Source organism: Homalodisca vitripennis, chromosome 8 (assembly GCF_021130785.1).
Source record: "Homalodisca vitripennis isolate AUS2020 chromosome 8, UT_GWSS_2.1, whole genome shotgun sequence".
In the NCBI taxonomy this organism is placed as follows: Eukaryota; Metazoa; Arthropoda; class Insecta; order Hemiptera; family Cicadellidae; genus Homalodisca; species Homalodisca vitripennis.
In genome coordinates this window covers 128564481-128582395 of record NC_060214.1, presented here as the reverse complement: position 1 = coordinate 128582395, position 17915 = coordinate 128564481, and the positions used below count along the sequence as shown (strand labels likewise).

The window sequence follows — 17915 nt, the reverse complement described above, 5'->3', positions numbered from 1 at the left end:
CAAGGTACCTGGCAGATTCCAGTAGTTATAAATAGAAGAAGTTAAATCAAGTTTAAGTTTCAGTATCACAAATATTGCTAATTATAAACAGTTCAATGAGAGTGTTAGCGTTGCAACACGACGGCGTATGCAAGGTACCTGGCAGATTCCAGTAGTTATAAATAGAAGAAGTTAAATCAAGTTTAAGTTTCAGTATCACAAATATTGCTAATTATAAACAGTTCAATGAGAGTGTTAGCGTTGCAACACGACGGCGTATGCAAGGTACCTGGCAGATTCCAGTAGTTATAAATAGAAGAAGTTAAATCAAGTTTAAGTTTCAGTATCACAAATATTGCTAATTATAAACAGTTCAATGAGAGTGTTAGCGTTGCAACACGACGGCGTATGCAAGGTACCTGGCAGATTCCAGTAGTTATAAATAGAAGAAGTTAAATCAAGTTTAAGTTTCAGTATCACAAATATTGCTAATTATAAACAGTTCAATGAGAGTGTTAGCGTTGCAACACGACGGCGTATGCAAGGTACCTGGCAGATTCCAGTAGTTATAAATAGAAGAAGTTAAATCAAGTTTAAGTTTCAGTATCACAAATATTGCTAATTATAAACAGTTCAATGAGAGTGTTAGCGTTGCAACACGACGGCGTATGCAAGGTACCTGGCAGATTCCAGTAGTTATAAATAGAAGAAGTTAAATCAAGTTTAAGTTTCAGTATCACAAATATTGCTAATTATAAACAGTTCAATGAGAGTGTTAGCGTTGCAACACGACGGCGTATGCAAGGTACCTGGCAGATTCCAGTAGTTATAAATAGAAGAAGTTAAATCAAGTTTAAGTTTCAGTATCACAAATATTGCTAATTATAAACAGTTCAATGAGAGTGTTAGCGTTGCAACACGACGGCGTATGCAAGGTACCTGGCAGATTCCAGTAGTTATAAATAGAAGAAGTTAAATCAAGTTTAAGTTTCAGTATCACAAATATTGCTAATTATAAACAGTTCAATGAGAGTGTTAGCGTTGCAACACGACGGCGTATGCAAGGTACCTGGCAGATTCCAGTAGTTATAAATAGAAGAAGTTAAATCAAGTTTAAGTTTCAGTATCACAAATATTGCTAATTATAAACAGTTCAATGAGAGTGTTAGCGTTGCAACACGACGGCGTATGCAAGGTACCTGGCAGATTCCAGTAGTTATAAATAGAAGAAGTTAAATCAAGTTTAAGTTTCAGTATCACAAATATTGCTAATTATAAACAGTTCAATGAGAGTGTTAGCGTTGCAACACGACGGCGTATGCTAGGTCAGAAACTGAACCTCAACTGTTACACTTTGTTACTTCACAACTCGCTGTCCTAGTTTGCTAACTGTCATATTAACGTTGTTTAATAGTGACTATTTATAATATATTTAAATATGTTGTAATTGTTTTGTTTTTGTTTTTGCTTAGGCTGCTGTAGTGCCTAAAGTATTTTGTATAAATTATCACTCTTTCTTTTTTTTAATCTTGTTATTTTATATTACTTACTGTAGTACTAAAGTGACTTGTGGGTGTAGAAATTATCCAAGTAACTTTTAGTCTTCCTTATAAAAACTTTAATTTTTTACACACTGACTAAACAAACCTGTGGCTGACACAAACTGACTATGTCAGCCATGTAGGTTGCCAGCTAGCTCTCATATATCACAGTTCGGTTAAGCGGTTTCTTATAATTCAGACTCGTACCAATGTTAAAGTTATGTTACGTTTTTAAATTTCAAAACACATATAAATGAGTTGTAATTTGTGACATATCACCTGGATGGTGAAGTTTCACCTACAACACATTGCAATGAGTCCACTCAGTTAACAGACTCAACAACATTTGACGTTTTAAAATATGTATTGATTTTAGTTGTGTTATATTTTTTAATTATATTTTGATGGTTAGGAATTAAAAAACTATTTATTGTTAATTTATATGTTATTTTTGTGGAAAAATATTTTTTAAGTCTGTATTTTTCCATATAAACCATTTTGACATATGTGTTTATCCAAATGTGTATTTTAAATCAGAGATTACTTCAAGATTGCAAGCTAGAATATTTGAAAAAGAATAAAAATATTAGTATAAAAATTTAAAATTATTCATCTTTGTTTTCACAGTGATAAGTGGAAACCGGTGTTTGTAAGTTATTTTTCAGTGGTGGATTTGTTACATCAAATCAAATGGTTTACAGGCGGCTCTCTAAAACAAAAAAGCGCCACAGGCGCTGGAATTGTGAGGGTAAGACCATGCAGGGAGCTGGTGGTCCCTATGGGTCCTTATTCTACAGTTGTCAGGCGGAGGTCACAGCCATTATGGAGTGTGCTCGTGAGAATCTTCGTCTGCGATATATTGATAGAGTAAGACGATCAATATATTCACGGATAGTCAGGAAGCACTGATGGCGCTGGACTCTTGTGTGTTCAATCCCAAACTTGTCTGGGACAGCTATCTAGTCGTGTCTTCCCTTGCCAAAATCAACAATGTGACAATGTGATGTTTGTTGGGTTCCTGGTCATGAGGGGATCTCTGGGAATGAAAGAGCTGATGCCCTGGCCAACCGGGGCTCAGCATCAATTATGATGGATCCTCAACCGTTCTGTGGTATTTCTATATGTGAATCTTTTTGAGCTGTCTCAAAATGGGTTCATGCTGAACATTAGAGAAAGTGGAGGCTGCATCCGAAATGCGCAGAATGGTACTACAGTCGCCTTCCTCCAGGGTTGCCTTCTCTCATTAAGTAGATTGATGATGTCTCTGGTTATAGGTCTGATTATGGGATATGGTCATCTGAGGAAGCATCTTCACAGAGTTGGCATCCTTCGGGAGGATCCGCTCTGTAGAATGTGTGATGAGCAGGAGGAAACTGCTGAACACCTGCTTTTTGATTGTCTTGTAATATCAAGGAACGGTACGCCATCTTTGGTAGTTTGGACAAGGGTGGTGAATTTTACCAGGATTACCTGATTGGTTGTTTTCAACAGCTTGTGGAACTGCTGAAATCATAGACTGGTAAGCCTCATGGTGTACTTTCGGGGTGTGCAAAAGGCCCTTGAGGCTTAAGTGCATGGCAATAGGCTGCCTCATAGAAGAAGAACATCAAATCTATTAACAAGATTTTCTGCTGGCTTCTCTTTCTTTGTTACACATAAGGGAGTTACAAAAACTATTTATAAGTTTCAAAAATAAACTAAACTTATTTAATTTAGAATACACTTGAGTACCTTAACACTGATCCATGTGAATGTTCCTGACAGACAAATTGAGTATGTGAATGGACACGCAGAGTTTGTGGACGACCACAAAATCCTGGCACGTTTGAAGAACGGCTCTGAGCGCACCTTGACTGCACAAAACATAGTAATAGCCGTGGGCGGCAGACCCAACTATCCGGAGGTGAGTTCATATGGATGTTTTTTTTTTTTACTCAGACATTTTACTTTTTGTTGAATATTTAATCTTCTACTACATAGTTTAAGGCTGATCAATAATTAAAATATTGAAGTTCAAAAGTGTTGTATTTAAAAAATTAGAATATCTCTTCGAAGTTGAGTATTTGTGTAATGAGCTTAAAGTTCCAATTTTAAAACAATTTATGTATTTGAAAATGCAAAACAATATTTTTTTAAGATATATTTTTAAAAATTGCTAAGGTAATACCTCTTCATAAAAAAGGAAACACAAATGACCCATCAAGTTTCAGACCTATATCATTGTTACCCGTATTCTCAAAGGTTTATGAAAAAGTAGTTTATAACCAGCTTATGAAATATTTGGAACTAAATCAGTTACTTGATAACGAGCAACATGGTTTTCGACCAGGCAGATCCACAGCTACAGCAAGTGTTAAATTTATTGAATCGATTATAGACTTAATTGACAGAAATGAAAAAATTTTTGGAATTTTTCTTGATCTTACCAAAGCATTCGACAGTGTGTCACATGATGGGTTGCTTAATGTCCTTAGTGATTTTAATATAAAAGGCAAGGAATACAATTGGTTTAGGTCATATTTGAAGAATAGACAGCAGTGTACTCAAATTCAACACATTTTAAACTATGCTGGAAGTCAATATAATTACATTAAAACCTATTTTTCAAAATTTAAAATAGTAAAACATGGCGTTCCTCAAGGTTCTATCCTGGGCCCTCTTTTATTTCTCTTGTTATTTAAAGGGGCTCCCTGGGACGGTTCCAGGTGGAGGCTCAATATAATAATAATAATAATAATATTTATTTGCCATAAGAATCACAAAAGATCATTGACAATGTCATTTAGCTGCTAAGTAAGCTTAGTCATGAGTCCATCGCATATTCAAACATGGTCAATCAGTATTTTATAATCAATCAAACACAATATTAAAAAGGATTACAAATTACAAATATTATATGTTAACTACAACCTAAAAATATTTACATAACTAATACAATGTAAGATTACACCTTGTGAAAATCCAAATCATAAAATTCCCTGCATAAATCAACATAATGATTTTAACATAATAACCCTTCATTTAACTGATACTATCCAATATAAATACCAAACAGTACCCATCAAATACTCCGTCAACAACAGCCTCTCTCCGCATCAGCTAAGTATACCCATCCTTCAAGCAAAGACCAGCAAAACATGATTAACAAAAATGGTGATTTGTAACAGGCTTCGTGCAAAGTTCTAAAAGTCTATTGGATCAATGACAAAAAAGTCATCTAGTTTATAAAGGGGATGTTCTAATAGCCAGTTATAAAACTTGTTTTTAAAATTGCAGGATTGGATATTTATCCATAAGTACCTTTAATTTATTGTAAATTTTCATAGATATAATGGTATGGCTACTTTGGCATTTACTCAGTCTAGAAAACGCTATGAGGGCTCTATCCTTATTCCTTGTATTATAGTTATGAATATCATAATTATATTTATAACTACTTTTATTTTTAATTGCATATAGGGTTAAGTCATAAATATAGAGATTAATTACTGTTTGTATTTTCATTTTAATGAATAAGGGTTTACAATGTTCATATTCTTGTGAATTTGTTAAAGCCCTTAAGGCTCTTTTTTGGAGTATTAATATTTCTCCTATTCTGCTACAATTTCCCCAGAGTATGAGCCCATAACGCATTATTGACTGAAAATATGCAAAATATGCTGTTCTGTTATACGATTCCGGGATTTTATTAGTGAGACTCCTCAAGAGATAAATGATTCTATTTAGTCTTGGATTAATCGAGTCAATGTGTTGGCTCCATGTTAAATGGTTATCAATAAACACTCCCAAAAACTTGACTGCATTAAGGTAATCAGGATTCTCAGGGATATTATTTTTTAAAACTAAATATAATTTTTTGGGTTTTATCTTGATTTAGAAGAAATCCATTGGCATTGAACCATGTGGTGGCACCCTGAAGAGCGTTTTCAGTTAATTCTTCCAAAGCATTAATGTCTGCAGTGGAATTCACCAGAGTTGTGTCGTCAGCATATAATATAGTTCTGGCTTTTATAAAATCAGGGAGGTCATTTATTGATATTAAAAAGAGGAGAGGTCCTAGGACTGATCCCTGAGGTACACAGAAGTTGACTTTTAGTTCTTGGGACCAAATACCATCAATTAGAACTTTTTGACTTCTATTTTGTAAGTATGATTCAAAAAACTTAAAGGGGGAGTTTTCAACACCATAAAACTTAAGTTTATTTAAGAGGTAGTCATGATTGACACAATCAAAGGCCTTGTTTTCAAATGCCTGAAAGGCTTCTTGTACTAATTTATCTATTGCATCTACAGTTGACATCCCCCTTCTAAAACCGAATTGTGTTACATTAAGGTAGTTATTTACTTCAAGATGCATACTAAGCTGGTCATATACTATTATTTCAACAATTTTGGATATTATTGGTAGTATTGATACAGGGCGGTAACTTTGTGGTGTATTTTATTTTTTTTTTATTTAATATCTTTATTTATATTTTGCACATGAGTACAATAAATAGCGTCACTAAAAATAAGTTACTATAATAGTTATGAGTAAAATCATAATATTGTATAAAATTCTTCAAATGAATAAAATGCCTTTTGAATTAAATACTTTTTTAACATTGATTTGAACTTCTTTATGTCTCGAACACTTGATATTATTTTTGGAATTAACCCTCTCCCGGTCACAAGCCATGAATCGCCACGCACTGTTCCGAGCCACTGAAGGTCAAATGCCACGAATCGCCACGATCTACATTACCAACTGTGTCCGTCTGGTGCTGCCTCCCATCGGCATTAATTTGAACTATTACAGTTTCTAGCCTATACGGAGTCCTACTTCTTAGTATTAAAACCATTACAACGAATTATTATCTATTATTTTGGCAGTAGTTGAGTGGTAAATATGGCTGATTTTAGGTGTTCGCTTCGCAACAGTGAGATTGATCGGGAGGTGTGTAGTAATAGTGATATTAGTGATGCATCAAGTGTTGGTGATTTGAATGATGTTGACGATAATATATTACTGACTGAACAAAGTGATTCGGAGAGTGCTGGTGAGTCAAACGATGTTGCTGACCTTGAGCCTGGCGAGCCGACGACTAGTTGTCGCCGACAAACATGCGGCCGTGTGCCCCCTCCCTGGTCTCGCACAATAACTTACACAGAACCAAATTTATTTTACAGTGATTTTGGGCCATCTCACACTTTGCCTGTTGGTTCTGATGTCGTAGAATATTTTATAGGCCGCTGAGCGCTCACCGTAACGCGCCGCCGCCGCGAATTAATAGGTCTCGTTCTGCCGTGAGCGCCTGAAATTAATGTGACCGGGAGAGGGTTAATTTTAAAAATTTTATTCCAGCATAAGAAGTTTTTTTTTTTATAATACTCCAAATTATGCTTAGGTAATACTTACTGGCCCTTTTTTGTATATTGGACATATCCGAGATATTTTGAGCTGGTAAGGAAATACACCTTCTTCCAATAATTTGTTTATGCAGAATGCTAGAGGAACGGAAACTGTCTGAATTATCTTTTTAAAACGCTGTTAGAAAGGTTATAAATGTCTTTACTGTTGGAGTTGTTAAGTCTCTTTGGTGCTTTTATATTATCTTGGGGGGTAATGTAGTTCCAATTAAAGTTAGCTTTACTTATTTGTTTCCTACTTAGAAGATCATCGAATGTCACGGGAGTCTTAACAAGTTTTCTCTGAATACCATTAACAGATTCAATAAAAAAGTTATTAAAATCATCTGGTGAGAGATTAGACTTGGAATGACTGGGAGTTGAATTGTTATTCTGTTTAATCAAATTCCAGGCAGCTTTGCACTTGTTGCTACTATTTTCAATATACTGAGCATTCGATGCTAATTTTGCATTCTTAAGAGCTGTTCGATATTGGTATTTAAGATTTTTCATTTGGTTTACCAAATCATCATTAGGACTAAGACTATTTTTAATAAGGCTGTTATAGAATAACAGTTTATTTTTCATCGAGGCCAGTTCACCCGTGTACCACTGATGTTTATTTTGATTTTTTGTATTTCTTTGTTTACTGTTTTTTATTTTAAGGCTACTATTTAAACTTTCTAAAAAGATTTCAAAAAATACTTTAAAGTTTTGACAAGCATTTAAGTTATTACTGAGATATAGCTCCCAGTCGTATGTGGCTAAGTGTTCCTCGAGCAACTGGACACTTTTGTCCGTAAGAACCAACTGTGGGGTTAAACCAGCATTAGTTGGTTGCTCCAGCCTGGAGTTATTCCTGGTTTTAATGGGCACACTTATTATCAAACCGTCATGGTCTGAAAAGGGACAGTTAAAAAGCTCACATTCTACTCTATTGTTTAAGTTAGCATTTATAGATATGTTATCTAAACAATTTTTACCCCTAGTGAGCATTTTATTTACACAATAAAAATTGAATTGCCTTAAGATATTCTGAAATTGTTTAGCTGTAGGCTTATTATCATCAGCAATATGCCTTTATGCTGATGATGCAAGTATTACGGTTTCAGGTAATAAACAGGAAGACATTGAGCTTTTATCTTTTTTAAACCTTCTAACTGTTAAAGATTTCCTGAGTTCCAAAAATCTCTTGCTAAACCCAAATAAATCAAATTTTCTATCGTTCAGTACCAAACAATCAAGATTACAATTTGAGCCTAACATATATTTAGAAAATTCAAAATTGAATCAAGTAGACAATACAAAGTTTCTTGGAATAATATTAGATCGGAATTTAGGTTGGGAGAAACATGTCGATTATGTGGTAAAAAAAATGTCCTCCGGTCTATTTGCTTTACGCCAAATGTCAAGGGTGTGTAGCATTGAGACATTGAAAGCTATCTACTTTGCTATGGTAAATTCCCATATGTCTTACAATATAGGCATATGGACAGAATCTTATTACAACAAAAAAAAAGCTCTAAGAATAATTTTTAACCTAAAACAAAGAGATACAGTGAAACCATACTTTTCTCAACTTCAAATTTTGACTGTATATGATCTATACATTTATGAAACTGTTTTATACGTAAAAAAATACAACAACCCAATTAGTATTTTAAATCATCATGATCATAATTTAAGACGTAGCAGATATGTGGAACAACATAGGCTGAAGTTTTATGAAAAGAAAACTGGTTTCATCGGCACAAAATTTTTGTTGAACCTTCCTCTCAATATTCAAAATGAGCAAAATTATGAAAAATTAAAAAAACTACTTAAAGATTATATATTAACATTATCCTTGTATTCTTTTGAAGACTTTTTTTGTTTCAATATGTAAGTAACTTTTAAGTATTGTTGGGTATGTTTAGAAATGTATAAAATCCCCTTAAATTACCTAATAATTACCTTAACTAATAACTGCCTTGATTTAAAAATTGTTTTAACTTACTCTGTAGAAGGCTACATAGCCAAATCTTACTTTTCCGGTGACTGTCAAACTGATTTTTATGTTTTAATTATAAATTATAAATTTTATTGAGATTTATTGTGACGCTATTCTTGTAATCTGTTACATGTCTGAATAAAGAAATTTTGAATTTGAATATATAATTTTTTTATATCATTAATTCAAACATTTTATTAAACTATTTTCATTTTCATTTGTAACATATTAAAAATACTGATTCAAAATGTGACACTTAGGCTACCTTTTTTAAATGAATCTGAAGTTTAAAAGTGCATTATGATAGGAACTCTTCTCAGATCTACAAATGTCTCACTATAGAAGCTTAGATTTTAGCGTCACAATACTACTGAATTGCTAAATATACAATTATCTGTTAATACTTATGGTGTATAGCTTATACTCAAAATATAGTTGCGTATAAAAAACATATACTTTATAAATTATAAATTACTCCAAAATCAACAGGTCTGTATTGCCCCGACAATAAACTTTCCTCCAAACAAGTAATTGTTTTCGTAATTATGTAACAACAGACATAACATTCCTATGCATTGTAGAACCTTAGTGACAATATTATCTCTGTTAGTTTGAAAGGGCTAATGGCTATTTGTCATCAGTATATGTTACAGTGCAATGCTTGAAAACCATTATTGTCAATAGTGTACTTGAAGCACAAAACTGATATAATGTTTTCTAAAATTATTTTATTATAGATAGATGTTTATTTTGGTTGATCTAGTTTGTTAAATAGCAATAGAACTTGATGTTAAACAATAAATTTCAGATACCAGGAGCCAAGGAGTACTGTATAACCAGCGATGACATCTTTAGCCTGGAGAAACCACCTGGCAACACTTTGGTCATCGGTGCAGGCTGTATCCTTTTGTATACAAGAACAAATAGTTTTACATGTGGCAACACAAACTAATCACCACTTCACCAAATCAGAAGGCTTTATTCTTAAACACAGAGTACAGAATTGGTATTTCAATGATTAATGTACAGAAAAACATGAGCACAAACAATGTTTGGTAGTCATTCAAACTGAGCAGTGAGCCATAAACTCTTTAGCTCGGCAGGAAGTAGATTGAAGAGCTTTGCCCCTGCATATAAAGGTTTCTTTTTTAACAGGGCAGTTCTCTAGGAGAAGAGAAGCAGTGCATGAAGAAGAGAAGCAGAGCATGGAGAGAAGCAGTGGTAATTCCTCTGCACAAAAAGGGGGATAAACAATTATGTTCTAATTATAGAGGAATATCTCTTTTGAACACCGTCTACAAGATATTTTCAAAAATATTACTATCAAGATTAAGTCCTTATACTGAAGCAATAATTGATGAACAGCAATCAGGATTTATGAAAGGCAGGTCCACAATAGATCAAATTTTCCTACTTAAACAGGCAATTTCAAAATATTATGAGTTCAACAAAGGCTTCTATGGAATTTTTATAGACTTCAAGAAAGCTTATGACAGCATAGATAGGAATGCTCTATTCAAGAAGATGGAAAAACATGGAATCCCGCAAAAACTGATAAGACTGTCAAAAATGTGTATAAGTGACTCAAAGGCCAAAATAAGAATAGATGGAGAAATGTCGGAAAACTTCCTTATCAACACTGAAGTAAGACAGGGAGATGGGATTTCTCCCACTCTCTTCAACCTGGCTGTGGAAGAGGCATTACAAAAAGTTAAAAGACTACAAAGAGGGGTTAAATTAGGAGTGGACCTGAACGTAATGGCATTTGCGGATGATGTAGTGATCTTGTCAGAAAGTTTGGATGACCTCTCCACACTAACAAAAAGTTTTATTAAAGAATGTCAAACAGTAGGCTTAGAGCTAAATGAAGATAAAACTAAAATTATTCATTTTGGAAGACATGCTGGAAATGTGAGAACAAACTTAAGCATTGACAACTACTCGATTGGCTGTGTAGAAAGTTTTAAATATTTGGGTGTAACAATAAACAGCAAAAACGTGGAGGATATAGAGATACAAAGCAAATTAGCTAATGCAAATAGGTGTCTTGGGGCGTGTACAAAACTCTTTACGTCAAGATTGTTGTCACAATGCTCCAAAATAAGAATTTATAAAACAATCATTCAACCAGTCCTAATGTATGGAAGTGAAACATGGACATTAACGAAGAAAAATGAGGGGCGGTTGATTGTTTTTGAGAATAAAGTTCTCCGAAAAATATTCGGACCAATATGTGATGAAGGGGTGTGGCGAATAAGAAAAAATAGAGAATTACGCAATGTATACCAAGATCCTGATATTGTGGCTTTGGTGAAGGCAAAGAGAATTAGCTGGCTAGGACATGTACATTGGAGACAGGAGGGCACAAGGTTGAAAGAGGTCTACCAGGCGGTAACCGGCAGGAAGGCGCCCTTTGGGTAGGCCAAAGAAAAGATGGTGCGATCAAGTGGTCGAAGATGTGACCCGGTGTGGAGGGTCTGTGGATCTGGCGGAAGACAGGGTGGCGTGGAAGAGGCTTATAAACGAGGCAAAGAATCGACTGAGATTTGTTACGCCCCGCCAGTAAGTAAGTAAGTAAGTTCTCTAGGAAGGAATGATGAAGTCTTCTACATGTCGTTTAGGTCGTCCATGAAAATCATTATTTTTTGGTAAGTCAGAATTGCAGGCAAGTGAAATGACATTGAGTATATACAGGAGTGTAACAGTTAGTGTATAAGATTCAGGTAAATGTCTCTACAGCTGTCATATGGCAGTAAGTTAGCTATGATTCTCAGAGCTTTCTTCTGTAGAATCAAGATTCTTTGCAGATATTCACAAGAACTGCGTAGGACTGTACCATACTTAATACGTGACTCAAAAAGTGCATGATAAGTCATCATTGTTGCCTCAGGAGTACTAATGGATGCATACTAATGAGAGCAAGAATATCAGAGATGACTTGATAGATTAACTCATCAACACGGTTATTCCAGGTAAGTTTCACATCTAAGTTGATTCCCAGATGTGTTTGTATCCTCCAACAGATCTTTGAGGAGCATGACATCAACCAAAATCAAATGTTTACAAAGCAGTTAAATAAAATAAATGAACTAGAAAAAATAAATGTAACCTTGACAAAAAAATTAAAACATACCCAAGAAATAAACAACCTTTCAAGAAAGCCACTGCCATCTAAAAATTCCGAGACCCAGACATGCAATGAACCCCTCATTATCGACCACATCAATCTCACCAACACTTCTTCTAGAACTGGACCGCATAAAAAAGAATCAAAATGATTTTGAACACACTCTTAAAATTATTGTAGAGCAACTGAAATCTAAAATTCCGAACATGAGCCAAAAACTTTGGATATCAAGACCGGCTACCTAAAAACAAAACAAACCAAATATGCACTCAAACAAGGGTCCAAAAAATCACTCAAAAAATCATCAAAAACGGAACTTATTCAGTGTCTCACTGCAAGTAGCAAAGAGTAAGCCAAAGAGTGATGAAACAAAACTCTTGACTGAATGTCAAACAGAACTTGCAGGGATAGTCAACAAAACCCTTCCAGAAAAACTGTCTGAACCTAATTTAACAAGAGAAACCACACATATCATGCCTATAACACTGATTAATATCCCACCCACACTGACACAGACCGGGGAAAATCAGCCAGATTCCTCCACAAAACTTCACACACCTTCACAGACTGGGGGAGTCAGCCAAACCCCAACAGAAAAACTGCCCACACCTTCACAGACTGGGGGAAACACCCAAACCCTGACAGAAAAAATTACCCCACACCTTTTCAACTGGGAGAAACAGCCAAACTCCGACAGAAAAACTGCCCACACTTTCACAGACTGGGGGAAACAGCCAAACCCCGACAGAAAAACTGCCCACAACCTTTTCTGACTGGAGAAACAATCAAACTCCGACAGAAAAAAAAACCGCCCACACCTTCACAGACCGGGGGAAACAGCCAAACCCCGACAGAAAAACTGCCCAACCATACACAGACAGCGATGCAGCAAAGTGACGATGAAGACATGGAAGTCACTGAAACTAGAGCACCAGCCAACAAGATCATACAGAATATGTCCATAAACAGTAACAGTGGCCGCATCTCCTATCTTATTCAAGAGGATAAGAAGAATTTGGAAAACATCAAAATCTTTTCCTTTCCTCCAGAAGAAACCCCCCTCCTCACCACTCAGTATCAAAATGACAAAGACCTTCCTCAGACATGCAGCCTCCTCTTCTACGACATAGATAGTATAAGCCCCAAAAAGCCCTCTAACTTTCCCCTTCAAATATCGACAGACACATCCCACAGGCTTCTAAACAAGAAACTTTCCTACAACAACTTTGTTACCTCACAGGACAGAAATGGCAACACGCATATCATCATCTGCTACTCAAATTCTCAAAAATAATTGGAAGAAAAAGTTTTTTTAGATTCCTGGAAGTAGCCAATGACTGCATTAAGTTTCCTGTACTTTTCTCCCTAAAGATAGAAGAAATCCAAAAAACACTACAAATCAACCAAGTAAACATCAGAGAGTTCCTCCATGTAATTCTGCAATACTCCTGCAATGCTTACCTGCACCGGCTCCGTATATATACAGGAGACAAGAAAATGAAAACCATCGTAGATGATATACTTGACAATATAATCGACAAGACCCAAAGGAAAGTTTGCAGGAGTAATCACCAAACAGGGACACTCCAATCTACAACGCCTGGAGAACCACACGAGGCTCCCTCTCACAACCCAATCTTTTCTCTCCCACTTCGAGCAAGTAATATGAACAAAGCAAGCTATATGCAAGGAGCTTTGCAAGAGCAAAAACAGCTATGGAGGGCTAAAGAAAATTTCATATTGCAAGACCTCAGCACAATATATAAGGAATTTGACATAAGCCATATCCAGGATGACAATCACAAACTACAGATTTTCTACAGAACAACCAAAGAAAAGTATGCCATAAATTAATCTTAAAACGGGAGAGAGTTTTTAACAAAACATGACACCCAGAAAAACTACAGTTTTGGTTATGATGGGGCACGACTCATAGAATTGACAAAGGAAAACGGCCAAAAAATATGCACCTGCACCAAATAATATCTACATTAATGACAATGTCCTGGTCTCAGACGAAACGCAACTCTTAAATGACCTGAAACTTTACAACAGTGGTCAAAAAATGTTGATATAACCGCCACACCTGATCTCAAAATACATCTTGTTCAGGGTTGTACCAGGCTGCGGCAAAACGACATTCATACTTAATAATTATCAATACGGTGACCTCATTTTATTCCCTACCAGAGAATCAGCTCAAGACTTTCAAAGACGCTTTCACAAACTACACCCAGAGGAAAGACAAAAGCATTAGCAAAGACACTTTCAGAACACTACACTCATTCTTGATCAATTCCACCCACCACATACAGAAAGGTAACAGCTATAGGAGGTTTATCATTGACGAGGCACTTATGCTGCACGCCGGGGGAAATCCTCTTTGCCGCTATCCTTGCAAAAACCCAAGAGATAATGCTTATTGGAGACATCAATCAGATTCCCTACATAAACAGAATAGGAAATTTTGAAGTCAAGTTTCACAAAATTTCTGAAATTGCAGTTATCACAAAAGAATTGAATATAACCTACAGATGCACAAGAAGTGCCACAGCTATCCTATCTGGACACTATCTCAAGGAATGATGACAACAAGCGGTATTGAAGGTGAAATGAAACAACAACTATTTGACACTCTTGAAAGTCTTCAGCATACCATTGACAAAAGCAAACACACCTGCCTCGTCTTCAAACAATCTGAGAAACGTGAGCTAATTAAACTAGGGTTTAGAACATCAACAATCCACGAATTCCAAGGAAGGCAAGCCGAGGACATAGTCATAGTACGCACATCCACAAAACCTGAAGACATCTACAACTCAAACCCCCCCACTGCCTTGTGGGTGTAACAAGACACACAAGATCCTTTCTGTATATTTCACCAAACACAGACGATACACTTAGTAACTGGATACGAAAAGCAAACTCTCTCAACTCTCAACAGCTCTTAAATTGCACTATAGACAAGGAAGCTGAAAACTCACCCCCACCTAAGGAAGATAGAGTCCAAAATAATTTTTTAGCCAAAATCAAAATTCCCAAAGAAAAAACACAAATTACAGCTGAAGAAAAAACCACTGACGTTCTGGAACTCCCTCTACAAGAAAATAAAAAAAAACTCGAAACCCAGAAAAACTAAACCAACCGACAAGGGACTCAAACTCACCCTCGCCCACCAAAACATAAACTGGCTGTCAAAAAAGACTGATCGACTATCACACTTTCTCAGTGACACTCAACCGGATCTTATAATTATCACAGAACATGGCCTCTCACAAGAAAACCTGGAGAACACAAGGCTGGATGGCTACACACTAATAGGTGGCTTCACACGGAAAACTCACATTAAAGGAGGAGTGGCAGGGTATGCAAAAAATGGCATGGAAAAGCATATAAAATTCCTTGGCGCAAGCAACGAAGAGTCTGAGCTAATATGCGAAACTGCTCTTTTTGAAGTAAAGCTAAAGAAAGAGACCATCCGCGTACTAGGAGTGTATAGGCCCCCAAGAGCCAATCTAGAACAAGCAATTGAAATTTTATCAGATCAACTTGAACATGCTCTTCGCACAAAGAAGCCCACTGTCATCATGGGTGACATAAATTATTAACAACCTCGACAAACACGCAAATGACTCTGACAACAATAAGCTTGAAGAACTCTTAACCCTCCCTTTGACCTTACTAGGCTAAACCTACCACCCACTAGAATCACACATGAATCAAAAAGCTCAATAGACTGGATCTGCACAAACGTCGACCCCCAGCTCATTCAAACCTCCATACTATTATCTGGACTCTCAGATCACACGGCTCAAATCGCCACATTTCAGCTACCATCACTAGACAAACCAAAGACAACCATAGAAAGAAAAAAGAATAATTCACAAAAACACATTACAGCTCTTTAAAACCAGACTAATGGACCAAAACTGGGATATGTCTGCCTAACACAAGATGCCAATCAAGCCTATGACATTTTTCATAACACAATACAGACAATAATGAACGAAGTCTGCCCTATTAAAACAACCAGAAACAAGGGACACAAACAAAGAAAATACTGGGATGAACGAATGTACCAGACTAAAAAGCCTATATATTGAAGCTCTGGAAAAAGAACTCTGCACAGGCCGACCTGAGGACAAAGCTGAAACTGCAGCAAGGAAAAAAGACTATGACCAAAGGCTTAAAACACTAAAGAAAACACATACATCTGACTACATTACAAATGCCGACAACAAATCCAGAGCTTTATGGCAAGTAATAAACAATGAAAGGAAGGTAAAACCCAACCAGGTGAGCAAATGGAAACTCATTGCAGACGGCAAGACACTACAGGACCCTGCTAAAATAGCAAACTGCCTCAATAGTTACTGTGCAACAGCTGCTGAAAGGATACTCCAGACAAACAACATTAACATAAAATATAGCAGCCAGGAGACACCCCCAATCACTAACTTCAAACTTCAACTCCAGCCTGCAACCCAGACAGATATACAAACAGCCATAGACTCTCTAAAAACCTAAAACTTCATCAGGAATTGACGAAATATCAGCCAAAACTTGTAAAAACCTGCAAAGAAGAACTCACTATTCCACTAACAGCTGTTTATAAACAAGTCTCTTTTACAAGGTGCCTTCCCAGCACAACTAAAAATTTCCAAAGTCCTATCCAAAATATAAAAATGGGCCAACCACCGACACAAAAAAGTTACAGACCAATATCACTCATCCCCCACATTCTCAAAAATTTTTGAAAAAAATTTGTTCTCCAACAGACTTCTTTTCTCATCTAGAACAAAATTCACTTCTAACAAACCAGCAACACGGTTTTCTCAAAGGCAGGTTCTACTACTACGGCCTTAGTACAACTCACTGAGTACATAATTGACCAACTAGAAGATGGCTGTGCAGTAACTGGCTTGTGTTCCTGGACTTCAGTAAGGCGTTCGACTGCCTCAATCACAAACAACTCCTCAAAAAACTAGAAGCCCTGGGCATTGAGGGGATGGCGGGGGAAAATGGTTCCAGAGCTATCTGACTGACAGACAACAACTAGTTGAAATTCAGCATGTAGAGAACAACACTCTTCATAAAATACATTCTGAAATGACTGCCGTGCAAAGAGGAGTGCCACAGGGATCAGTTCTGGGACCGGTCCTGTTCCTCCTCCTCACAAATGATCTCCCAGACTATCTCCAGGAACACTGCCAAATCACAATGTACGCAGAACGACACGGTCCTCACACTAAAAAATAAATCGGTAGAAACTCTAAACAGAAACGCCAACACTACTTTCATTAAGACTAAACAGTACTGCACCCACAACGAACTTGCGCTCAACGAAAAAAAAAACTGTCCAAATCAATTTCACTACCAAAAATAAAAACACAAACATAAACACTTCCTGGGCTAGAAGCACAACAGAATACAAAGTACCTTGGAGTCATTATGGATTCACATCTTACATGGAAGCAGCACATCGACCATCTCTGCAAGAAACTTAGTTGCGGCATTTATGTCATAAGGCGAATAATGCAAATAAGCGACCAGGAAACTGCAAGAACAGCCTACCATGCCTTATTCGAGTCACACCTCAGATATGGCATGGTGGTATGGGGAGGAACTTCCAACAACAACCTCGAAAGAGTACTGATCCAACAAAAAAGAGCTGTAAGATGTCTTGCAGGCCTTAGATACCGAGAAAGCTGCAGAAATGCCTTCAAAGAGCTGAAGATTTCTTACAGTAACTGCACTCTACATCCGTGATGCTATTCTCCATGCCATTTCAACAAGCCAAACCAGACATAGAGACATACATCATCACAACACACGAAATGCTGCAAGTTTTACTCTGCCACCACATCACCTAAGTCTGTACGAGAAAAAA

General features: G+C 36.4%; 1 protein-coding gene across 6 annotated transcripts in view; it reads left to right on the top strand.

Moving 5' to 3' along the window:
- The window catches only part of LOC124368390 (thioredoxin reductase 1, mitochondrial), a 76780-nt gene that overhangs the window by 46060 nt on the left and 12805 nt on the right, over positions 1-17915 (top strand). For all 6 annotated transcript variants that reach the window (XM_046825694.1, XM_046825688.1, XM_046825689.1 and 3 more), the window contains 2 exons: positions 3285-3423; positions 9707-9797. In XM_046825694.1, coding sequence (XP_046681650.1) covers positions 3285-3423; positions 9707-9797 — 230 coding nt within the window. The remainder of the gene's footprint in view (positions 1-3284; positions 3424-9706; positions 9798-17915) is intronic.